This window comes from Porites lutea, chromosome 3, assembly GCF_958299795.1.
Source record: "Porites lutea chromosome 3, jaPorLute2.1, whole genome shotgun sequence".
NCBI classification, from domain to species: domain Eukaryota; kingdom Metazoa; phylum Cnidaria; class Anthozoa; order Scleractinia; family Poritidae; genus Porites; species Porites lutea.
In genome coordinates, this window is record NC_133203.1 from 41,619,474 (window position 1) to 41,645,908 (window position 26,435).

A 26,435-nucleotide genomic window follows, 5' to 3' on the forward strand; every position below is an offset into this window, starting at 1 on the left:
TATAGGGTGCACCGAATTAACCCCTTTTTTGGGGAGGATTCTCATTAAGGTGGGGAGGAATACATTAACGCCGATGACGTCATAGGCTATTGTCTTGATCTCATGAATAAAATGCGCAGGAATCTCATAAAGATAAGGCCATGTGCTATTTTTATTTTGTGGCGGTCATGGTTGGTATAACCGGTTTGACAGGTTAGTTATTTTCGGAAGATGATGTCATATGTATTCCGGGGTACTATGATGTCATAGTTGTTTTGAATACTTCAATAGGAACAATAGGCTTGCCTAGACTTGCCCGGGCTCTTTTAACCCTGATTGTAGAATCTATTCTATCTTCCAAATAAAAGCGCGCTCTCCGTTCAGCATTTTATTATTGTCACAAACTCCAGTAAATAATATTTTTGAGCGGATAGCTTCCAAACATACTAGTCAACGGTCCGAAAACAGTACTCGACTTAAAACTATTCACTGTGACCAAAGATAAATATTTTTATACTACAAAACCATTGATTCTGTTTTGTCAATATAATTCAACCTTCAAACGTTTCTAGACTGTGGTATCGAGCGTTAACCATTAACAGGTTGGCCTTTTTCCTTTTAGACCTGTATCATTCGAAACAAAACGAACGCAAGCGAACTGTATTTTATTATTCGTCACAAACTAATTTAATATACACTGAGCCAACATGAACGCTTGTCGCATAAATTATCCACGGGAATCAACTCAATTATATATAAACAATAGCGTGAATGCGCTTGGGTGAACATCTTAAAAGCTTTTATTTCTTCAAATCTTACAAAGCAAAAATACATTTATTGTAGTAACTCAACAACTTTAGAAAAAGGATTACAATATGGTGAGCAAATGTTCAAAGCCTAGAAAGTGCCTCTCCCTCTAGCTCTTTCGATTGCTTTGGTTTCTTGAACAAATGCTTGGACACTTGGTTCGTCTTCGTGTATATAAATCCACTTTCTTTTGCCGTTGGAATAATGTTTTATTTTGACGGGCCAGTAATTTTCAGATGCAAACATGACTGTGGGGGTATAAGGGTTAACAGCATTTCGAGTGCTCGTGTACATCTCGCAAAGGCCAAACCCTTCTGGAATAGCTTTGAGATAGGGCGCTCCATGTAAATAATTCTGCAAGGCGGGCCAGGTCATCCCACACCAATCCAGATCAAACGGTTTCGGTTTACGCGTAGATGATTTAGCTTCAGCATATTTCGGGGGCACAAAAAGATCCTTTGGGGGGATCGATTCCACCTCTCCCTCTGGTTTTAAGGTTTTGTTGATACTTGGGTAAACTCGACAAGAGCCAAAGATGTCGCTCAACACCTGCTTATTTGCCGCCGTGTCCGGTTTATTATCTACAAAGATGTAACCGTAAGGCTTCTCTGTTTCATGATAATAAGCTGTCATGAATCGTTGGCGATTCTTATCAAACATACGCTCGGCAACAATTCCGATTTGTTTCCGATCGCTAGGACTTCGGAAAAGAGCCATGTACTGTGCATTCCGACTGATATCGGTGTTAAATTTTCCCTTGGGGAACATATTCTGAAGGAGCAGTATGACGCTGGCATTTCTATGGCGACCTTGGGTAAACAACCGAGAAACGATGGGGCTTTCGATCGCTTCTGCCATTAGATCATCAAAGATGATAACGTTGTTGTATTTTGGGTCAATTTCTCGCAGATCTTCTTGAAATGTGGGAAGGCCACGAAAAAATTTAATGTCCTTTCCGATCGCTGATTTCAAAGCTTCGTATCTATCTTGCCACTGACTGTAATACCATAAAATGCGACGGGGCTGGTTGGTTTCGTAGAAAATACGATCTCTCGTTAGAATCTGTTCTACGAAAACTGTTTTCCCTGATTGACTTGGTCCAACCACAAGGAGTGAGAACTTATGGCGAAACATAAAATCTGGATAAGGCTCGGTTGCCAAGGAAACATCATGGGAAAGCTTTACCTTCTTCGCAGTAGAAGAAGTTTTCGGCGTTTCGTTTACTGGTCTTCTTCTTTTTCTTGGTTCACATATTTTTCTCGTGGAACTAGATGAACAACGAGGTAAGTCGACGCTTGTAGAAATATATTCTCTTTTTGATTCCCAAGAAACCTTAGCCTCTTTTAAGAGTCGTGTTCGTCTTAGCCCGGTTAAGTCATGGACAATTTCAAGATGAGAACTCAAGTTGGACACACCAGGTTTGCCACATAGCGGACAAATTCGTGGAAACGTTCGAGGCATGACTGCTTATGAAAAATGACTCACAGTTAACAGAATCATTTAATATATAGTTATTTTACAATGGTGGGGAGTACTTAAGAGAATTCAGGGGTACAGGAAGGGTACAGGAAGGGTACAGTAGGGGTACAGGAAGGGTACAGTAGGGGTACAGGAAGGGTACAGTAGGGGTACAGGAGGGGTACAGGAGGGGTACAGGAAGGGTACAGTAGGGGTACAGGAGGGGTACAGGAGGGGTACAGTAGGGGTACAGGAAGGGTACAGTAGGGGTACAGGAGGGGTACAGGAGGGGTACAGTAGGGGTACAGGAAGGGTACAGGAGGGGTACAGTAGGGGTACAGGAAGGGTACAGGAGGGGTACAGTAGGGGTACAGGAAGGGTACAGGAGGGGTACAGTAGGGGTACAGGAAGGGTACAGGAGGGGTACAGGAAGGGTACAGTAGGGGTACAGGAGGGGTACAGGAGGGGTACAGGAAGGGTACAGTAGGGGTACAGGAGGGGTACAGGAGGGGTACAGTAGGGGTACAGGAAGGGTACAGTAGGGGTACAGGAGGGGTACAGGAGGGGTACAGTAGGGGTACAGGAAGGGTACAGGAGGGGTACAGTAGGGGTACAGGAAGGGTACAGGAGGGGTACAGGAAGGGTACAGGAGGGGTACAGTAGGGGTACAGGAAGGGTACAGGAGGGGTACAGTAGGGGTACAGGAGCGGTACAATGAAAGTTCATAGAGTTCCGTTGTGCTTTGCAGCCGTGCCTCCATCGATAGCTATAAAAGAAGTAAGCCGCTGTTTCTGATTCAGTCAGTTCTTAAACCTCGTGTAGTTCGGATCACAATGTTCAGCAATTATAATCATTTCGTTCATAAAGGATATGGAAATTTTGAAGATGATGAGGACGATATTGAAAGCTCACAAGAAAGCGAACAATCATCTCAAAGTTCTCAATCTAGCGAAGAAATGGACTCTTCCGGAGAGGAGGAGGAGGAGCATGTAGATCCTTGGTCACGCATTCAAAATGAAGTTTGTAATCGCCACGAAGCCCAGCTCGAAGCTCTGATCAACGAGTATGAACAAAACGGAGACTCGCCTGAAGTGGCCCGCATTAAAGCTGAAAATGCTTTGCTTCCAGTATATAGAAAGGAATTGAGAAAAGTGTTCTTAGAGTTTTTACAGTGGATGCATGAAATGAAGAAAGATCCGACATTCCGAAAAGTGATGGAAACCCGCCAAGATCTCAAAGACACAGAAGGATATGACTGGCTGGAATCGACAGAACTTGCCATCGATAAGCGGAAATTCTTACTCAATCGATTGTTTGTCAAACAAACTGTTCCCGAAGACTAAGCCGGAACTCTGTCTATTCATCTATTGTTGTAACACTTTGATGGTTTTGTTATCAATAAATGTATTTTTTAACCGAAACAAAGGTGTAGTCTGGTTGTAGCACGCGCGTATTAAGCCCACCATTGTTTATATATAATTGAGTTGATTCCCGTGGATAATTTATGCGACAAGCGTTCATGTTGGCTCAGTGTATATTAAATTAGTTTGCGATGAATAATAAAATACAGTTCGCTTGCGTTCGTTTTGTTTCGTATGATACAGGTCTAAAAGGAAAAAGGCCAACCTGTTAATGGTTAACGCTCGATACCACAGTCTAGAAACGTTTGAAGGTTGAATTATATTGACAAAACAGAATCAATGGTTTTGTAGAATAAAAATATTTATCTTTGGTCACAGTGAATAGTTTTAAGTCGAGTACTGTTTTCGGACCGTTGACTTGCATGTTTGGAAGCTATCCGCTCAAAAATATTATTTACTGGAGTTTGTGACAATAATAAAATGCTGAACGGAGAGCGCGCTTTTATTTGGAAGATAGAATAGATTCTACAATCAGGGTTAAAAGAGCCCGGGCAAGTCTAGGCAAGCCTATTGTTCCTATTGTAGTAGAGTGACGCTCATTAGTAAACCTATCCACATTATTATATATGGAGGAAGGCACTTAATTAGTATGGAGGAAGGCACTTTTTCCCAGGTTATAACAATAGGTGACGTCATTGACTAGACCATATGCATTTTAATAAAGGGAAGGCATACGGAAGGCAAGGGAAGGCACCAAAGGGGGTTAAATTTGCTGAAGCCCTACTACTCCTGGCTCTTCCTGGTAATGATAAATGACATCAATGTCAATGGTGTCAACCTTTGGAAGTACGTCGATGACACATCGATGGCCGAGACAGTCCACAAGGGCCAACCAAGTGGAATCCAATTTGCTGTAGACGACCTAGTTAGGCAAGCCGAAATAGACAAGTTCCAGTTGAATGAGACCAAGTGTAAAGAGTTGCAGATAAGTTTCTCAAGGTCTGTAGATCCTTTCGAAACAGTTACTATTAACAACAAACCAATTGAGGTTGTAACTAGCGCAAAACTTCTTGGTCTCACAATTTCAAACAATCTAAAGTGGAACGCTCACATAGAGAATGTTATCAAAAAAGGAGCCTCTAGGCTATACCTATTAAGGCAGCTTAAGCGTGCAAAAGGAGATCCTGCGCAGCTACTTTGTTTCTATACTACGTGTATCCGGCCCATGTCTGAATATGCCTGCCAAGTTTTCCATAATGGTCTGCCTGAGTATCTCTCTGAAGAGCTAGAGAAAATTCAGCGCCGTGCACTTAGAATTATTTTCCCTGATTTAGGCTATCAAGAGGCTCTAAAAGAGTGCAATATTGCCACCCTCCACCAACGGCGCCAATGGCTGACAGAGCGCCTATTCAATGAGATTAAGGACAACAGCCTCCACAAATTACATGGCCTTTTGCCGCCACGTAATCTTAGTACTGTAGCCTTAAGGAGTAAGCGCGTTTTTAACGTGCCTCTTTGTAGAACAAATAGACTAATGAATAGTTTTATCATGCATAACGCGGCTATTTTCTAATGGTTTTATTGTAAATTCGCGGCTATTTTCTTAAATTTCATGACGTTGTATTTTGTTCCTTTGTTTTATTTATTTACTGATATTTATTTATAATAGTTAGTCTTAGTATTCAACGTATTGTACAGTCCGTAATCCAGCCCTTGGGCTGCAATGGATTTTTAATAAAGCTATCTATCTATCTATCTCATTTATGACCTAAAGAACCTGGTCACCTCACCAACTAGAATGACAGAAAAACAACAACAATGTCGATCTCATTCTTACAAACAACAAGAAAAGAATACTATCATCGGGCGTGGTTGATGTCTAAATCAGTGACCACTCCCTCGTATACACAATTTTAAAACTCTCCGCACCCAGATTTCGCGTGGGAAGATTTAAAGTTTGACAGCGATGCTTTGCTACAAGATTTGCATAATGCTCCTTTCAATGTAATGGAATTTTTCCATGATGTAAACGATAAATTATTTGCATTTGAATCCCTGTATTTAGATATTATGGGCACACACCTCGAAAGTAATTCCATGTGAGAGGCAATCAAGTACCGTTCATGAATGAACAATGGCGCAAAGCCATTCGGCATAGAAACAAGCTGTGGAGAAAGTTCACTCATGATCGCACTGATGCTCAGCTATGCTAATTACGCCCTTAACAAAGAAAAAGGAATAAATGTACTTCGCTGAGACGAAAGGCGGTCAAGGCGTATTTTCTCAATAAATCGGAAACAACAAACTCAAATGATTTTTGAAATACTTATCGTCCGTTTCTTCACCCAAAGATAAACTAGAGCTTTTGAATAAACGCATTTTGAGATTTAGATTTAATGATGTAAATTCTAGTTATGACGAGTTGCTAAAGAAGGCTAAGGCAACATCTTTGTACAGTGGAAGAAATCACAAAATGCTTATTGTAATGTTCAAAAGCTTATTTGTCTCTCCGTATCCTAATTGTCTTAAGAGACTGTTCTCTCTTCGCAGCTCCAAGTACTTTTTTTAAAGACGGAATAATGTACTAAGCTTACCCGAACCTAGGACAACCACTTATGGACTCGAGTCCATCAAGGTCGAAGCTGCAAAGCTCTGGAACTCACTTACAGACGACATGAGACTAACATTATCAATGGAAGACTTTAAAAAGTCCTTAATGACCGAGTGCATGGATCTCGCAGTGAAAGTCACTATTTTGGCATCTGCATGGGGATCAAGTAATGGGGGGCTTTCCACCATAAACAGAGAATTAGCCATTCAGTTAGCCAAGTTTCCTGAAGTGGAAGTCACTTTCTTTTTACCAAAATGTATTCAAGAGGATAGAAAGATAGCCCTGGAACACAAAGCAAAGATCGCACAGGCGACGCCTCTGCCTGCCTTTATTTTCTGCCGAAAGATTTGCAAATCGACATTATCGTAGGTCATGGAGTTAAACTCGGTAAACAAGCACAAGACATTAAAGACCGTAGAACGTGCAAATGGGTTCAAGTGGTGCACACAGACCCTGAGGAACTTGGAATGCTTGAAAGCTCAATTTCAAAGGGTGAAGAAAAGCACAAGACCGAAGTAAAACTGTGTGAAATGGCTGATCATGTTGGAGTTGGACCCAAGCTGAGCCAGACCTTTCTTTCATATGTTTCTAGTTGTAATAAAGATGGTAATGTCTTTAATTGACCTCACTCCTAGAGTATTTGAAGAGTTTGAGACTGTAAAACAAGTCAGTCATAGCTTTAGGCAACGACGCAGAGTCTTGGTGTTTTGGAGACGCAGACGATTTTGAATTAAAGGGATTTGACACCGCTGGGAAAGCAATTGCTGCATTAGAAGATACTCGTCTTACGTTTGTTGGGGCACCGGGTGGAAAACACGAAAAAATGTGTGGTGTTCCTGCAAGTCGGTTAAAAGTAAAAAGATTTGTTCAAGACCAAGAGGGTTTAAAGCGCTTATTCCAACAAGTGGATCTTGCAGTCATACCTTCAAGAACAGAGGGCTTTGGTTTAACAGAACTCGAGGCAATGTCAGCTGGTCTCCCTGTGCTCGTCAGTCGCAACCCTCCTCTGGTTTTGGAGAAGCACCGAGTAGTGCAGCTTTTGGTTCATCATTTGTGATTGATTCAGAGGACCCCGCAATCTGGACCTTAGCTATCCAGAATAACTGGTCCAACGACAGGGAATGTCGACTTGATGAAGACGGTGACCTTGCGTGATAACTATGGCAGGAAATACAACTTGGCTAAACAGATAAAGGAGTTAGTTGGCAAGATGATCAGCCTGGCTCATGCTAGGAATGTCGGTTATCTTTTCTTCAATGATGCATTATCAGGAAATGATAGAAAAACAGACAAAAATACGATCTCTTACAAGTTTTGTCCTGAAATCTTGAAAAAAATGCTTGCGAATACCTATCTGCATGCTGATATCAGGAAAACTGTACCGTTTGTAGTTTCTTCAGGTATATTGTTTTCAGCGGAATGGTCTGTGGAGGGCGGTCGTCATAACCATTGGTCGTAGGCTTAATTGCAACACTTCACATTCATATGTGATTATAGTCATACATACATAATCACCATTTGTTTTCGTCCGGCCTATTTTGTTTTAACAGAAGATTCTTTAAAGGCCCGGAGTTCCTTAGAAACAAACCGCAAGGCTTCTCAAAAGACAGAGGGCATGACTGTGGACCTTAAAGGTATCTTCGTATGTTGCATGGGTAGCAGTCATTTCTGTCTACTTTTAACCAAGCGGGAGATGCACGTGAGGAGCGCGAGAGCAAGCACAAATTAGCGACGAGGAAGGAATTAAAACGCCAGCCGCTGAGCTTTTACTCCGGGAATACACAACCTGATATATCGTGCCTAACAAATGTCTGCCCCGGGTAGGAATGGGCCGCACACCCGGAATTGACTGGGTTTTAAGTTTCAAAGCAGTTATTGTTGAATATATGAGTCTACTAGTTTGCATTTAAGAGGCCCTGACTGAAAATATCGAGAATCCGCCGACAATTGCAAAGTTTCATAATTTATTTTATTCTACCTAAAAGACCCTTTTGGTGGACTATTTTCAAAATTGGAAATAAAAAGTTCCATCGCGCTTTGCTTTTTCCGAAAAATCCAAAAGTTCAAATTACGCCGAGGCGGCCCCCGACCCCCCGGAAAAACAATGAAAAATTTTGCAACTTCGCTAACTCCGTACGCGACAACGCGTTGAATTCCCGGTTTTCCATTTTGGATATTGGTAAAAGGACCCTTTGTCTTTTAAAAAATGTAAACTTCATGTAATTTTGTCAAGTTTAAGACAACATAAAAACCCGCTGAAATAACCCACTTTCAATCTTTTGGTTTGAGGTCAAATAAAGGCCAACTTTAAAGGCCTATAAAGATCCTAGTATATAAATTTACGTGTCATATTGTACATCAGGTGAAAGCTTTATCCTTGTAGGTCATTATCTCCAACTGTCGTTTTTGGCTCGCAAAAATTAGCGCATCCAGTTTGAAAAGAGTTCGGGCTATTTTGACCAAAAATTCAATGCAAACTGCTGAGCGGATGTCACGCAAGAGGTCACGGCCAATCCTTACATTTTTTTTCTCTTCTGATTGAAAATGTCAGTAAAGAGCGCCTTGAAGTACTTCAATGACCTCTCATTTTATTTAACGATCATACAAGCACGCCACATATCATTTTATTAATCTTAGATCTAACCGAACGATAATGGTTGTCGATCGCGTTGATGCGTAGCCCAATAAATTGAACTAAAATTTGATTCACATACACAGCGAAACTTATTACAAAGTTGAAGAGAATAGGGTAGACTTACTAACTGTAGTTGCTCTTGTTTTAGAATATAAACGCGATGATGTAATCCCAGGAGCTCTCTATCTTACTCAATTTTTCACCGAAAAGGTCAACGAAACAGACTGACAAAACAAAATGATCAATGAAAATGTGCGTCCTTGCAGTTCTTGCTTACCGCAATTCGTTCATACATTTTAAACTGTTGATAATGCCAGTTGCTTACGTCTTTTTCTTGCCCGTAGAAGAAAAGAAATGAAGAAAAAGAAACCAATCAAGAGTAAAAGAAAAACTCATGACGTCTTTCACCAAAAACCTATTCCAAAAGGAATGTCACGCAGAAGAGTAGCTCATGCTGACAACATTATCGTCTCATTGTTCACCATGGGCTGTTGTAAGGTTCTTTCTTCTCTCAACGTTTGAGAATTCTTTTTTAACCGTGAAAAACAGTTACCATGAGGCACTTGTACCATCGCGTCGAGTAAATTATTAGTTGATTTGCGTGATAATATCACTTCACGTGACGTAAGCAAAAAAGTACGGATTTGTCTGCAGAACAGCAAGGACCAGATGTACGGGTAACTCTCCTCAAAATTCGGTCCTGAAAACATCTCGAAATGGCTATCTCGACCTGAGACGTACAAGAAAAAAAAAGATCAAAGTATTGGTCAATGAAATTCACCAGGCTTTCTTATTTTCTACAAAACCCCACCGAAAGTAAAAGTCGGAATATGTTGTCAAAGTCACTTGGACTCACCTCTAAACGGCATGATATGTGTAAGATCTCCAATTATCAATGAATCTGAATGAATTTGACCAGGGTCTTACCATGCGAATACAGCCATTTCTCCTCTCCTCGCCGCCCGCTAGGAACGTTTTGCGGGTGTTTGTCTCCTAATAATAAAAAGAAAAAACACCGAAAAAAACGAACACCCACTTCTAAAAAGCACTAACTTCATATATGTGTGAATTGCATACCTTGTCGTATGTCTCGTATCTTGCTTTTGCTTCGGTCGAGAGTCCCATTTCATGCGAGCTTCCAGCGATTTGAAGGGGATTTTGATGGGATCTTCCTTTTTTACCTTAGATGGGGTTTTGAGGAAAACGAAAAAATTGATCAGATTCATTGATAATTGAAGATCTTGATGTTCCTTACACTTGTAGATCAGTAAGATCAAGATAGCCATTTCGAGTAATTTTCGTTTTTCGGTCTTAGGGCTGATGTGGTCGTTTTCTACCCACCCCCAGATGTTTATTTCCAAGCAATAGGATAGGATAGCATCAAGCAAGCTATCCTCTTCGAGCGGTGGGCAACGCGCGCGAGTAAAGACAGGACGCGTAAGCGGCAGGCTAGGGCGACCCCGACCCGGCCATCTCGCGTCTCTTTCTGGTTCTCACTCGCCTGTATCCTCCTCAGAGGCATGTTTGCTATTATTACTGCAATACCAAGCGGGAGCCTCTGCGGAGGAGAGAGGCGAGGGGCACCAGAAAGAGAGACGCGAAATGACTGGGGAGCGGTCGCTCCGGTTTAGCGCTCTTTGCTGGCTCGCATCGCTCACCGCTCGAAAAGAATGGCTCGCTTGAGCCTACCCGTTGCTAAGGTGTAGCTGTACCCTCCGCCTTTTTCGTCTTTTCCCCTGGGGGAAGGGTACTGCCACGTACGCTAAGCTACCTTCTTTTACGCCTCTATTCTGAGTTTTTACGCAAACCCCAATACCGATATCTCTCAGTGATCAAAACAATTTTAACTTCAATATCGTTTTGTCATGAATATGTATTTCGGGGCATTTCGGTTCTTCAAGCAATTCTTTTGGATAGCAATTCTTTTGGATCACTTCCGTCTCTTGAAGTCTGTGCGGATATAATATTAGAATCCAGAATTTTCAAAAAAGTCCTTCGTCTAGGGGTATCCCAGAGCCGATGTACCCAGGTATTCTTTGAAAGGGGTTTACTACCATGCCCAACTATAGAAGAAAGGGTTTCGCTGGTTGATACGACGAAAGTTGACTCACTGCTACTAATTCCACGGTCCCCTTTAGCTGTAGAGGACTTAAAGTCAATTGCTGTTCTCCAGTCAACTCCGTACGACGGTTACGTCACGTGATGTTATAACACAAATCAGATTTGACATGTTTGTAATATTTTACTCGACGTAATCAGGTACTAGTGCCGTTTCGTAACAGTGTTAGAGAAATCTCAAACGAAAAATGGTGGTAAAAACGTTGAAAAAAAAGAAAGAACCTTACAAGGACGCACATCTTCATTGATCATTTGTTTTGTCAGTCTGTTTTGTTGACATTTTCGGTGAAAATTCAGTAAGATAGGGAGCTCCTGGGATTACATCGCGTTATTCTAAAGCAAGAGTAACAACAGTAAGTCTACCCTATTCTCTTTAACTTTGTAATAAGTTTCGCTGTGTATGTGAATCAAATTTTAGTTTAATTTATTGGACTACGCATCAACGCGATCGAACTAACTGTTATCTTTGTCTAGGTCTAAGATAAATAAAATGATATGTGACGTGCTTGTATGATCGTTAAATATGTTGAAAGGTACTTGAAGTACTTCAAGGCACTCTTTGCTGACATTTTCAATCACAAAGAGAAAAAAGATGCATTATTCGCAAACTGAAGGATTGGCCGTGACCTCTTGCGTGACATCCGCTCAGCAATTTGCATTGAATTTTTGGTCAAAATAGCCCGAACTCTTTTCAAGCTGGATGCGCTAATTTTTGCGAGCCAAAAACGGCAGTTGGAGATAATGACCTACAAGGATAAAGCTTTCACCTGATGTACAATATGACACGTAAATTTATATACTAGGATTTTTATAGGCCTTTAAAGTAGGCCTTCATTTCACCTCAACCGAAAAGATTGAAAGTGGGTTATTTCAACGGTTTTTTATGTTTTCTTAAACGTGACAAAATTAGGGAGAGTTGAAAAAACTGACCCCCACTCCGCGGACTACCCACTGACCCCACTCCGCGGACTACTCTACGGACTACTCCGCGGACTACTCTACGGACTAGTCCGCGGACTACCATGCGGACTACCCTAACTAATCAACCAAATTTACTTTCACGGAGAAAAGAGTTAGAAGAAGCGTACCTGCCTACAAGATCACACTTGATAAACAGCCGCCATCTTGATTTTCGCCATTTTACTCGACCCAGCTCTCCTTTAGCCTCGCCCCAGTCTTCATCGGCCACAAGTTAGAGCACGCCGTTCAGCCAATCGATGACCACTATTGGCGCTGGTAACAGTTTTTGTTATATTCAGTTTAAAAATGTTTTTAAGAACTTACTTATAGCCGTGCTTGGAAGTCACCATATTTTTGGATTCACCTGGCCCACAAGGCCCTTGGAGACGTATTCTCCTACGTAGGGCACGCAGTCGTTATTTGGATCGTCACGCGAGGTTTGGAGAGAAGCGTTGCGTGACGATCCAAGAACGGAAGCTGCAGTGGACGTAGCAATGAAGAAGAAGGGCTGGGTCGAGTAAAATGGCGAAAATCAAGATGGCGGCTGTTTATCAAGTGTGATCTTGTAGGCAGGTACGCTTCTTCTAACTCTTTTCTCCGTGAAAGTAAATTTGGTTGATTAGTTACGGTAGTCCGCATGGTAGTCCGCGGACTAGTCCGTAGAGTAGTCCGTAAAGTAGTCCGCTGAGTGGGGTCAGTGGGTAGTCCGCGGAGTGGGGGTCAGTTTTTTCAACTCTCCCACAAAATTACATGAAGTTTACATTTTTTAAACGACAAAGGGTCTTTTTACCAATATCCAAAATAGCAAATCGGGAATTCAACGCGTTGTCGCGTACGGAGTTAGCGAAGTTGCAGAATTTTTCATTGTTTTTCAGGGGGTCGGGGGCCGCCTCGGCGTAATTTGAACTTTTGGATTTTTCGGAAAAAGCGAAGCGCGATGGAACTTTTTATTTCCATTTTTGAAAATCGTCCACCAAAAAGGTCTTTTAGGTAGAATAAAATAAATTATGAAATTTTGCAACTGTCGGCGGATTCTCGATATCTACAGTCAGGGCCTCTTACAGACATTATTATTGTAACCAAAGTTTGTTTCCGCAGAGCCTGTTATGGAAAATAACAACAACCAGAGAACAAACTCTTATGACGGCGAGCAGCTTGTTTCAGAAACGTCCCTTGGAAGAAACTGTGAAAAGAAAGTTGATGCTGCATCAGGAAACCAAACTGAAACATCCACAGTTAAAGTGTCTCAGTTGCAAAATAGCCGTAAGGGTAAAATGTTAGAATCTTCTTGTGATCCAGGTAAGCAAAAACATGGTTTGTTTTTCTTGCTATTGCCCATGAGTACATCTAGGGGGTGGTTGGGGTGGGGTGTGATCGTTAGAACACTCAAAGGTAATTTTTGCTACAGGACTTGCTACCTTGCTACCAGTGCAATTCTTCAGTGCTAACTCATTGTAATTGTTTACTCAGATTTTAAAACCAGATGTTACCTTGGGCTCGCGAAAAACTGTAAATCTGGGGACCGGCTTATAATCACTCAAACGACGAAGACAGAAAATAATTTTCTGGCGATATTTCTGGTCTCCTCAAGGAAGATTTATCTTTTATCAATGACATTTTCTTTGTTCTCAGACTACCAGGTATTACCAGGTTATCAAGGCCTTGGTTTGGTCCCTGACTATCTGAGAATATTTCCAGACGTTATTATTCGCATTTTTCTCATTAGCATGTGAGTCAACCCATGAGAGGCGTCGCCGTGTATACAAATAAAGTTGACATGTTCAGAAAGCTCGTGAACTTGAGAAATTGTGCAGCTTTTAAGTTTTAAGTTTCGTTGTTTCCGTGTCATCGACAAGGCAATTTTATTTGATACAAATTTGAAAAATGCGGCGGTGTGTAAACCAAAATGCATGGGTTGAAAAGAGTTCACATACCTATTCTATATTAACTTTTATAGCGGAGCTCCACGCGCGCGAGCGGAGCCCCATAGCTAAGTAAATCTACCCATCCCACAAAATTTGTTAATCACGCGACTGTACACCGCCCGCCCGTCCGTCCACACCACGGGGAAACCAATGTTCAATCTCACACTTTCTGGCTAGTTTGGGAGGACAGGAAAACTGATATTGCACACATATTGTACATCAATTTTGTGATCAATTGACAGCTTTCAAAACTGGATAACCGCTGACCAGTATCACCTGACCGTATCGCGGGCTCAGGTGTCGACTTATCGAGGTTGAGTATTTTTTGAAGTTATCCGCTGACAAGTTACTAGTTTTCAAATGATCGCAGGCTCAAGTTAATTTTTTAAATTCAGATGAAATATGTTGTGTTTATGTGCCGCAAAATTAAAATTTTGATTTGAAACGGACCTCTGACCTCTTTTTTACTGGATGTACAAAATGAAATTCAGCTGCTATTAAGAGTCTTCTGTTATTCATGGCTAGTTTGTTTATTGGGTTTTTGGTTGAGAAATACGTCGCTTGTCAAAGTCGGAAATCCGATTTCGGATGGCATCGTTTTCGTTTTTCACCTTGCTTGATGCGTAAGAGTGTTGAAAAGTCTGAAGCGATTCTGGCCTTACTTGATAACTTCCAGGAGCTGCATCTTGAATGGTAAGCCTGAGCAATTATTGTATTTGATGTTTGTTTTTTACATCTAATTTAATGAAGTCAAGCGTAGTTTATGCGGTTATTTAGTTTATGCACGTTTGTAAGATTTGAGACAATGATCTGACTGAGTATCAGGTTTGATATAAGCTTACAGAACTTAAAAAGGCCTTTAGACATTTTCTCACTCCAAATAGAAACAAAACGTTCCAAAGAACATTTAATTATAATAATATAATAATTATAATAATTATAATAATTATAATAATTAATTTATAATTCTGGCTGCAAAAGAAAGCTTTGAGCGATTTTCTTGCCTGGAGTTCATCTTTGAAAAAAGCAAACACCGGGAAGCCGGCTTAAAACATAAACTTAAGCTTTAATCTTGAAGACTCAGGATTTTTAGAGACACTTTAATACTTGTCTTCGTGAATGAAAGTTGTTGTCTCTGTATATGTTTCACCGAATTATATTTCTTTAATTGATTGTCAGTAGTCTCTCTTGAAACATATACAGAGACAACAATTTTCATTCACGAAGACAAGTATTAAAGTAAGAAGTAAGAAGGTATATAAAAAATACTAAGTTATTGTGCATAATGAATATTTTCTTATAGTTTAGCGTGTAACTTTCCTCTTCTTGATTTTCAGACTCTGTTGTTACTACTGCCTTGATCAAAGTTCTAATTTCTTGGAATACCCACGATTTAACTGCTGAACAACAAAGAATATTAACTGAGGAATTGGAACAGTCGGTTCATAAGTATCGAAGACACCAAGATCTTTCGTCATTGCCATTTGATAGTAGTGTAGACCGCCTTACTAAGTATATCGAAAAGGCTTATGAAGTGGCCGTAATGATGGTAAAAACAGGGTCTTTGATAATAACTGTGCAGTGCCCCACTCTGGAGAGTCTTGAAAGTTTGTGGAATGGTTACTGTTCTGGTTTCCTTAATGAGGTTGCTGAGAGTTTCCTGGTCACTGATGAACTCAAGAGAAAGCTAGGATTGGACAATGTCAGGTTGAAGACAACTATAGAAGAAGAAAACTACTTAATTTGTAAGAAAGCATTCATGGAGAACTCAGGTTAGTTAGGAATTCTCAATAGAGCCTTTTTTGGGGAGAAAAAGTGGGTGAAATTGTTTGCCAGATTTTTTTTACTCGCGAGGTTCAGTTACCAGCTAAACGCCACCGCCTTGGCTGTTTACAATAACAATTTTGTTGGTGCTGAGATTTTTTCTACCAGGTCCATGGAATGTCCTGTACCACCTTACTAGTAAAGAGATGGGGCATTCAGAGACTAATGGATGTCAACAACAATCAGTACACCTCCGTAGTTGGAAGGATTAGGATTGCTGTGGAGGGAGCATCTTCTCAAAGTACTCGTCACTCATGTTCTTGTTCCTGTTTCATCTGACTCGGCTGCACTGCTTACGTGGCGTGCATAACGGCCTTTCTTCCCACAGCTACAGCACTTTAGAAAGTAGAACTCTGAATATAAAGGATGACTAGAAAGAGCCGTATTGTTATTTATACCTGCGACAAATTGGAAGTGCTATCTGTTTGAGGCGGACATCGTGTATTAAATGACCAATTAAAGCATTCCCCGAGGGTGCCCGCTTGAGTTTTTCAGGCCGTTACCAGTCCGGAATATCCCTAAATTTAAGGACAGGGCCAACTGGTCACGCGACACTTTCAACCAATAAGAAGGCGCGCTTGTGTTTATCAACAAACAAATCAAAACATCGCCCCAGTGATAAAAAAATTTCAAAACGGCGGACGAAGTCGGACAGAATTAAAGATGAGCTTACAGTACTCGTCTAGGTTTCACATTTAATATTTCAAAGAAAACATTTCATGTAAGAGAATAAGAGCATTATTCATTGCAAGGAATCATTGGGGTGTTCGAACTGATTCCGGACCGATCACAGAGGTCGTGGCTTCACTGGCATGGCTTGCAAGATTTTTGATAGAAGCAAACTGGTCCTGTGTAAAAATAGCCTTAGAGAGAGTGCGAAAATTTGTTGAGATCATACAAAACAGGATTGGTACTACCCATTAACTCCTACAGGACAAGAATAAAAAAACCAGTCATCATAACAAGAATAAAAAGTAGTTCAAATTTATTAATTTTTCTTGTTTGTTTTTTGTGTTGTTTCGTGTTGACTTCGCGCATCTGGTGCTTTCTTTGCTTGCTGTAGTACCTGCAATGTTTTAATTTTATCCCAGATAATCAGGGCATGTTCAATGAGTAGCGAAATACATCATTTACGCTTGAAATTTGCCTTCTTTCTTTGATTGTTTTTTAACCGTGGATGAACATTTGGAGAATCCAACAACATTACGGTCAAACCAAGTCAAGCGTACCCCCCAAGATTCTATTAATGAATTGATTATTTGAAAAATGAATCCGTTAGTCGTTCCCGTAACTGGTGTCAAATTCAAAGCGGCATTTCTGCATGCGTAATGAGCAGTGACTATTTTACGAGAACTTCTCTGTATTTGGTCAGTTTGGAAATCTTTGAATGGATTAATCTTCTTAGAAGACATTTACATCAATTTCAGGAAAATGGAGCTGGTAGAAATTTCATAAATGCCTCGCGTGTGAATTCACGGCTCATTACACATGCAAGACTGCAGAGATCAATCTGAAATCTACAACTAGCAACGGATTCAACTTTTGAATAATAAATTCATTAATGTATTCTTGGGGGGTACGCTTGACCTGGTTTGACTGTAAATCTTTCCAGATTTGGTGAATTTCAGAAACAAAGCGGTTAGTATCTACCTTGCGCTTATGATCTTCAATTTCATCCCGGCAAATTCGGCAAAGTGATGCGAGATGTTGGACGTGAATATCCATAAGACTGATAAAGTTGTTTTGGCCTTGAAAAAAATAAGGCAAAGGCTCGTAGTAACGCGAAAAAAAGTAATAACACGGCTCTGTGAGAAACCCGGGAGTGGAAAACGTACGTGTTTTGGACCTCGGAATTCAAAAATTGTCTACCAAAATTCTAGGTTGTCTACCATCCCCACATTCAACATGACAATCGATATAACAATCGATATGACAATCGAGGAAAAATATCTAGAACTTCGTAAAAAGTCTGTGAATCGAAAAAATAATAGATACTTGTTTACCTACCTTGAAAACCGACCAAAATCTCGCCTATACATCGCGTTCTTTAAAAGAAGAAAAAAGCCACAAAGTGTGCTGAATATATCACGAGACACTTCCAATATGGCTTCCGATACGCTGTCCACTTAAAAAAATTGTGTATGCGTCATGAAAAGTCTTAAAAATATGCCCGAGAGCCTCGAAACGATGACTGATTCTGTCCGACTCCGTCCGCTGTTTTGAAAATTTTTGATCACTGGGGCTATGTTTTGATTTGTTTGTTGATAAACACAAGCGCGCCTTCTCATTGGTTGAAAAGTGTCGCATGACCAGTTGGCCCTGTCCTTAAATTTAGGGATATTCCGGACTGGTTACAACTGGTATCTTGTTTTTGACATTATTTTACTAGGAGTAGCAAGTATCACCGAAACTTCATTTCAAACAGTTGATTCAGGTCATGTAGACGATACAAGGTGGAGTGAAGCAAGCTCAGATGTTGAGAAAGTAAGAATTATTTTCTTTGGGAACTGGTGAAACGGGGCGATATTATTAGGCAGTTATTTAATTAGAATTATATATAGGGTTTGCATCTCGTAATTTATAATAGTAAACTGAAGTGCAATTTTAGTTATTACTGATAAATAACAATTGGGATGAATACGAAGGGTCGCCAGTTAGTTTTTAATTGACTGGGATTGTACTAAGCGAATACCAGAAGTAACACAATACAGTTTTTATTTATTTATTTATTTATTTACTTATCTATTGTCATCCCAGGACAAGATCAGGTCCGGACACCTATGGCCAGACTATTAAGATACATAGTGTAGTTTGCGTCGTTGTGTAATCAAACAATGAAAACACAAGTGCAATATTGTTAATGACTTGTAGATAAATAATACTCAGCTGAGTGATACTGTGGGATCTCACGGGCTGCATTCAATGGTTATAATTTATTCATTCGTTCGTGAAACAGGAAAAGACGGGTCGCAAGATTCTCGTGCGCCCGCGTAATTCTCTTGCTCTTACTAGTTTATCTTGAGAGAACCTGAAGGGAGCACTCCTAGTCATTTTGAGGACTATTTGAACGTTTTCAAAAGGCACAATCCGGCTACATCGAAAGGTTGTTGGCATATTTTTAACGCTTCGAAAGCTATGATGTGAGATAAAAAGCTATTTAATTATTTTAGTTGTGTGCCGCGTAGTGTATATGCCACTCGCTCCTGGTTTTTGTTTCATAAGAATTTCAAAAGCTATCAGGTATACTCAATGGTACATCAAGTCACGTTCTTACAGCCAAACGCAACTAGTTCTTATTACATCCTATAGATCGTCCCGTTGCTGCGTCCCGATCGGAGACCTTCTGATTGTGGCTCAGAATCACCAAAAGAGCGCGAAGAAGAAAGCAAGGTAAGTTAGGCCCGGTTCAAACGTCGAATTTCACATGTGCCGAACTTAACGCGAGAGTTAAATGTATGTGAAGTGCGACGTTTGAATCAATTAAAGTCGACTGTTTAAATTAAATGCGACGTTTGCCGTATCTGCGACTGAAACAGTCGAAGAGTCGACTTAGGTTCGACTTCTGATTCAAACGTCGCATTTCACATGTGCCGAACTTGAAGGCCCATGTTCACCCTGGATGCATTGCGCGCCCTGTACTCCAGAAAAAAAAAACATTTCGCGTAGTTGAAAATCGCTGCCTTCAGTGTGTAGAGTCAATCTTTGTTAATCTTCCACAGTTCGCTAAATCTGGTTTAAAAGAAAGTCTAAACAGGTTCTTTTAGTATTTTTCTTTACATCTTTTTGGATATTTTGGTCTGGTATTGAGGCTTTTTGTTTCTGAGTGTTTGTTTCACTGCAGTACGTTCGATGGCGGCGCCTTCGAAACGCACGGTTGGAAGACCGCGTCGACGGGGGTTGCCGAAGTACATGCGTCTCCGTGAATCCGTTTTTTTAATCTCTGGAGCGATGGGAAAGAAGCTCTTGGCTGCAAATTCTACAGACAGCGTGTTTGCCGAGTTCCTTCTACATCAAATGTTGATGTTCAATTGTAAACAAAGCAGTCCCGTTGAAATCAGTTGAAAGCAAAACAAGCGAGTCAATCTAACATGAACAATGCTTTATTTGATTTAACCTATGAAGCGAGTGATATCCTTAACGTAAACTTATCGTCTGGCGTATCGCTCTAAAGTAGCGAGAACTATTATTAGCAAACCAGCCCTTAACCAAACCTAAAGAAACTGTAACACAGCGATTATAGCGACAAGACTGTACGCAGTTCTGATTCGACGCTTTGCAAACACAACTTCTCGCTTATTCTTTCGAGAACACATACCTAAGCTTCCTAAGAATTAACACAAAATAATAGATTGAGGAATAAAAACATTTCACAGTCGAATCGGGCTTCAGGAAAATCTCACCTGGTGGTTAGACATTTCGTAATTTTATCACCTTCATTGTGTTCATCGGACTCAACAAAGCATCCATACGCATTCACTGCCAGTTTGAATTTTGAACTGCTTTCTCCGGTGACATTTGACGAAGTCGGCGATATATCTTCCTCCATTTGGAAAAGAATTAAAGTCTTACAGGCCTCTTTGATACTGTCTCTGTAAGCTTCGGTCAAGCGTAAAAAAAGCTAGTCTCGCAGTCGATTTTAGTATCGTCACGCAACGCTCCTCAATAGTGGAAGCCAATCAAAACACTGCATTTGACAAAAGAATCGTTTCAAAACAAAAACACAAGCACGTAAAGCCGTTTGGGTGAACATGGGCCTTTAATGCATGAATTGTAGAAAATTATTATATTACTGGGAATATTGACGGCGAACAGAGTTAATTCGACGTTTGAATGCTGTATTCAGTCGACTAAAATAGGAATTAAGTTCGGCACATGTGAAATTCCACGCTTTAACTGAGCCTTAAGAACGTTTGGGAAGGTTGTAATGTTGTAACCTATTTTACTGTTACCATGTGTCTGTTATAAAGAGTGTGCTTCTAAGTTCGCTTGTACAAAGTGGAACTATTATTACGTCTCAAGTATGGCTAATGCCGTCACTGAAAACCTCTTGTCGGTGAGAATTTTGTAAAATAACGGAGCAAAAACGGAGTCCAGCCTATAAACTCTGAAACATTTTAATGCATTGGCCTGAAAGATTTAACTGTTTTTTAAGTAAAGCTACTAAATTTACATATAACTGTTCCAAACAAAAAGATATGAAAAGACCTAATTAACTATGGGGGTTATGTAACTGGTTGCATAATACTTGTCACAAATTGAACGCTTTGACAACACTTATTAATAAAAAGCGATAATGTAACATCTCCCCCCTAAAAAAACCCTTTCTTAAACCAGATTGTCTCTATGAGTCTCTCAGGTTTCTTTATCACGCGTGTCGGTCACTCTTTACATGCCGTTTCTGGTTTGCAGTCTAACGGGTTCTGGGGACTACTTCCAGCTTGAGAGGCAACAGGTGTGGAACCTGGCTGGACAGGAGCAGCTGGGCGGATAAAGCGGCCGTTCCTTTGCAGCTGGGCTCCATCTGATGTTTCGAGGCTGTATGATATCGGCTGAGAGGCAACTGGGACCCTGGTGACAACTGCTGGAGTCCATCGATAAAGCTGAGGATTTACTTGCACAAAAGCCTTTTATAACATAGCGCGCGTGCTTGCCCTATATAAGTCCTATTGAGCCGCTATGAACAAAATCTTTATTTACGCACGCCCGTGCGTAAATAAGATGACGTGAGCATTTTTTTTTTACCTGGCTGCAAAGTTGTCGTCTTTTAAGCTGCAGTGCACTTTTCCTTCTCTTTGAAATATGGAAGAAACCAGCGAAGAACTGCCCAATTTTTCTATCGGCATTGACCTTTTAGGTCCCGATCCAACAAGCAGCAAAAATAAAGCCGAATTTAAAAAAACTCGCAAGTTGAGCGTTTCGCAAATTTGTCGAAGACGAGCTGCAGCAAATTTTGGCTGAAAGACATTCACTGGGAACAGAACAGACACCAACTGGTCATCAACAACATTTAAAGGCAAAATCTTCGTTTTTATTGTTGTTTTTAAATTTGTTATGCACTTTGTTATCTCCGTACAATCCGACTTAAGCAGGAAGATTTATCTCGCAATAACAACACAAATTACACAAGAAGACATAAATTTATTACTCACAAAAACAACTGCTGCCAGGTCTTCTCAAGAAGCCGTAATGACCAGCCAATGGTCGTAAATGAATATAAGTTTAAAGAAGGATAACAGTCGTCTTCGCTAAAAAACATGTTTTCTGGATTTCGCCGAGCAGAACGTAAACATCTTTTCAGCAAATCTAAACCATACTCCACGACTTCTTACGAACATGTTTGTATCTTAACTTTAGGTGAACTTTAAGACTCTTTTACCTTTGTTTCTGCTTAGTTTCCATTGATCGTTAACAATAAAGAAGCAAATTTTCTTTCTCACTTTTACAGAAAGAATATTTTCATTCAAACTAGACGATTGTGGCGTGTTCGTAATCAGCCCATAGAACCGTTTGTTATTGTGTCGCGCGTTACGAGAATTTTGCAGTTAATCAAAAAGCAAGCATTTTTGTCAGCTATGTTATAAAAGAATTTGCTCATGCTTTTAGCTGTGCGTATATCGAGTTATGGATGCACTTGGGAAGTTTGGAGAGCACTCAAAAAGCTAGAGTTGCACTCGGCTATCGCCCCGTGCAACTCTTACGCATCTTTCGTGCTCTCCAAACTTCCCAAGTGCATCCATAACTCGATATACGCACGCTAAGCATGAACAAATTCTTAATTGCTGTTCTGAAAAAGGGTGTAGATATTTAGCAGACTTGTTGTAAAGTTCACTCCTCTTGTCCTTGCCCGCAATCATCTGTTCACGCACAATCTGCTCATGGGGGCTCTGCATTAGGGTTCTGGTGGGAAGAAGCGCTCTATACTTCCGTCCATTGAGAAGTTCTGCTAACGATGGTATACTGTTAGAGAGTAGTGTAGCTCTGTAAATTAACATCGCCAAGTATGGATCATGTCGTGCCTCAGCGCACTTCTTTATGCACGGTTTTACTGTTTGGACCATTCGCTCTATTATTCCATTACTCTGTGCATAACGTGGACTTGACGTGATGTGGTCGAAGCAGTACTGGCTTGCAAACTGTGGACCGTTTTCTGACATCACAGTTTTGGGAACTCCATACTCGCTAAACACTTGTTTTAGGATATCGATTGTTGCACTGGCAGTAGTGCTACGTACTTTCCTGATGACTGGGAACCTGCTGTAGTAATCTGCAATCAAAAGATAGCTGTTAGACTGAAATTCGAAGAAATCAATGGCCAACTTCTCCCAAGGTCCTTGCGGAACTTCATGTGGCATCAACGTTTTTCGCTCTTGGCTGTTGGAAAAGGTTTGGCACACATTGCAACTTTGGGCTGTCTGAAGTATGTCAACTGAAATTCTTGGCCAGAAAACGGATTCTCGGGCTCTCAGTTGCATTTTGTCAACACCATAGTGACCTTTATGAATGGTTTGAGGAGTTCTGTTGCGCAGTTTCTCAGGGACAATTAGCCTGTGACCCTTGAACAGTAGGCTAATCTCTGCACTGATCTCTTCTCTGTAGGTCTAGTAGTCCACAAGCAATGGGTGACAATCCTTCCTTGCGTCAGGCCATCTATTTACGACAGCTTGCATCAATATACCAGACGTCGTGTCATCTGCAGTTGCACGTCAGAAGTCTGCTATACTTGCAGCATCGGCAGGGATTTCTTCAGTAAGCATATGTACAGGGATGACATCTCTGTCTTTCTTGCCTTCACGTACTGGCTGAGGTGAAACTCTGGAAAGTGCATCGGCTATAACGTTCTCCTTCCCCTTCAGGTATTCAATATCCACATCATAGTGTGACAATCGTAGCAACAACCTTTGCAGGCATGGTGAACTGAATGCTATAGACTTCTTCCATATGCTGACTAACGGCTGATGATCTCTTTGAACAGTCACTGTATAGCCATACAAGTAGTGATGAAATCTTTCAAGGGCAAAGACAACACTCAACAGCTCTCTCTCTATGTTTGAATACTGTTGTTGTCTCAGTAAGGCTTTTTGATGCATAGATAACTGGCTTGCCGTCTTGTAATAAAACTGCGCCTAAGCCTTTCTTGGATGCATCTGACTGAACGACACTTGTCTTTGACTTGTCAAAATATGCCAGCACTGGTGCCCTTGTGATTTCTTTCTTGACTGTTTCAAATGCATCTTGTTGTGAGCTCTCCCGTGCCGAGACAACACCTTTCTTGCACAGTGCTCTTAGTGGGGCTGTCAAATCTGCCAACTTTGGGCTAAAACAATTGAGATAGTTCACTAAACCAAGATAGCTTTGAAGATCTTGCAGGTTTTGGGGTGCTTTCATTTCTGTGATAGCTTGTATCTTCTGAGGATCTATCTTATACCCATGTGGAGTGAGGCTCCCCCTTAAAGAACGGACAGTCTTGAGACTTGAAGACAAACTTCTCTGCATTGAAAGTGAGATTATTAGCTCTTGCTGTCTCCAACAAGGTGATCAGAGCTGCATCATGAGGAATTTCTGCGTTGCCATAGCACAGGACATCATCCGCAATACCGGTGGTACTGGGAACACTCTTCAAGACTCTGTCAAGTCTTTCTTGAAACACGTCACCTGCCACGGTTAACCCAAAAGGTAGGCGTAGCCACATCTACTTGCCCCATGGTGTGTTGAAGGTCGTCAGCAAACTACTCTCCTTGTCCAGTGGAACATGCCAATAGCCTGACTTGGCGTCGAGTAGGCTGAAGTACTTCGAGTTTGCCAACTCTGGTAGGACATCATCAATCGTTCCGTTGTACCAATGGTTGCGCTTTATGGCTTTATTTAGATCTTTAAGATCAAGGCATAACCTCAGGGAACCATTAGGTTTCTTCACAGGAACCATTGAATTGATCCATTCAGTGTACTCTTGGACTTCTTTTATTACTCCAAGTTCTACCAGTCTCTTCAATTCTACTTTGTAGGCTGGTTTAAGGCTCACTGCTACCTGACGAGGGCGATGCTGGACAGGTTTGTAATCTTCCTTCAACTGAATATGATAAGATCCACCTGGCAAAGTTCCTATTCTTTTAAACACGTCAGAGTATTCCTTCAGCAAGTACTCTTTGCTTGTAGGTAACAGATGTGTTTTCCCTCCGATGGTTATCTTCTTGTCTGTATATTCTTGTACAACTGGAATAACTGGTTCTGCAGGGGGTTTCGCAGGCTTGTCAGTAATGGTTTTTATGGACGTATCCACTTTGGCCTTGACCGCTGGCTGCTGGATCCCTGGGAAGCTAATATACCCCATTAGCAATGCTTGCTGTCTGCCCAGGATCATGTGACCTTTGCTGTCTGCCACTTCACACGAGACTTTGTATGTTTGCTTGCCATGATAAAGGTACACAGAAAAGGATCCAAGATCCTCAACTGGGCTGTCATTGTAGCCTTTCAGATTCACTGTCGGTTGTCCCAGCTTGAGAACCGTTCCAAAGGGAGCTTTTGCTTTGAACAGGGGCAGAATATTGCAGCTTGCACCTGTATCGACTTCACAGGAGATCTGGAAAATCTGTGATGAGAGCTCCTTACTAAGCCAAAGAGGGCGAATGTGAGGCTGTGGCTGAGGATGATTAAGAGTCTTTACCATTACCGTCTTCAAATGATGGACGGTTGCAGTAAAATGCACTGGTATATAGTCTTCCGCTGTGCAGTCTTCGTTTAAGGGCACATTGATAGGCTGGGTATGCAACTCGTTAATATTCCCTCCTTTGCTTTTGGACTTGCAAACAGAGCCATAATGTCGCTCTCTTTTCCACACTTGAAACACTTTGCGTTTTTTTCAGGGCATTGACTCCTTGGATTTGCAGGCTTTGCTCCACAATTGAAACAGGTATCTCTCTTGGTGCGTTTTTGATTGTCTGCTCCACCTCTTTCCTTCTGCTGTTTCTTTTGTTTAGGCCTGGCTCCTTGCTTTTCATGGAGTTGATGGACTGCTGCTTGTGTCAGACCGCCCTTGAAATCTGGTCGCATATAACCAACCTGACTAACCGTGGCGTCTTCGTTTTGAGCAATCGTTATTGCCTCCTCTAAGGTTAAAGCTGAGCCTTTCTCAATGCATTTAAAGTAGGCCTCTCGGGAACGTAGACCGATCACTATTGCGTCTCGGAGTAGTCTGTCACGGGCTTCAGGAGGATATTCACACTGGTCGCAAAGAATAGTTGCTTTGTCAATATACTCTGCAAGACTTAAATCGCGTTGTTCCAAGCGGGGAAAGTTAGCTGCTGCTGCTGCAAGAGCATTAGACTTCGGCTTTGTCCAATCTAGGAACTTCTGTAAGAGAACTTTCGGATCCGTCTTCTGCTCCGCTGAAAGATTTAGCGACTTTATGTGGGTTCTTCCGATTTTTTCCAGCCCAAATTAAGACATAACTTGCTTTGATCTCCTTTGATTTTGACGCTAAGGACCATTTAGCAAGAGCTCGCATTCCTCAGCTCAGTCTTGGCACTTCTGATAACAGTCGGGGCCGGGTGAAAAATCTGCTTGCGGCGCTTGAAAATGTGATAACATAATGTAATTAACTATGGTGGTTATGTAACTGGTTGCATAATACTTGTCACAAATTGAATGCTTTGACAACACAAATGAACAGATTATGTTCAGTTTATTACGTCAAGTAATGAAGTCCGACCAGAAACTCTAAGAACATATAATGAACAAGACGCTATCGAAGCGCACACTTA

At 41.1% G+C, this 26,435-nt stretch overlaps 1 protein-coding gene across 1 annotated transcript in view; it reads left to right on the forward strand.

Annotated features, from left to right (window-relative positions):
• Nucleotides 1–7,348: 7,348 nt before the first annotated feature.
• Nucleotides 7,349–26,435, forward strand: part of LOC140932325 (uncharacterized) — a 39,325-nt gene continuing 20,238 nt past the window's right edge. The window contains exons 1-7 of the mRNA XM_073381946.1: nt 7,349–7,616; nt 13,028–13,228; nt 13,562–13,658; nt 14,097–14,167; nt 15,192–15,626; nt 18,068–18,162; nt 18,988–19,068. Coding sequence (XP_073238047.1) covers nt 7,349–7,616; nt 13,028–13,228; nt 13,562–13,658; nt 14,097–14,167; nt 15,192–15,626; nt 18,068–18,162; nt 18,988–19,068 — 1,248 coding nt within the window. The remainder of the gene's footprint in view (nt 7,617–13,027; nt 13,229–13,561; nt 13,659–14,096; nt 14,168–15,191; nt 15,627–18,067; nt 18,163–18,987; nt 19,069–26,435) is intronic.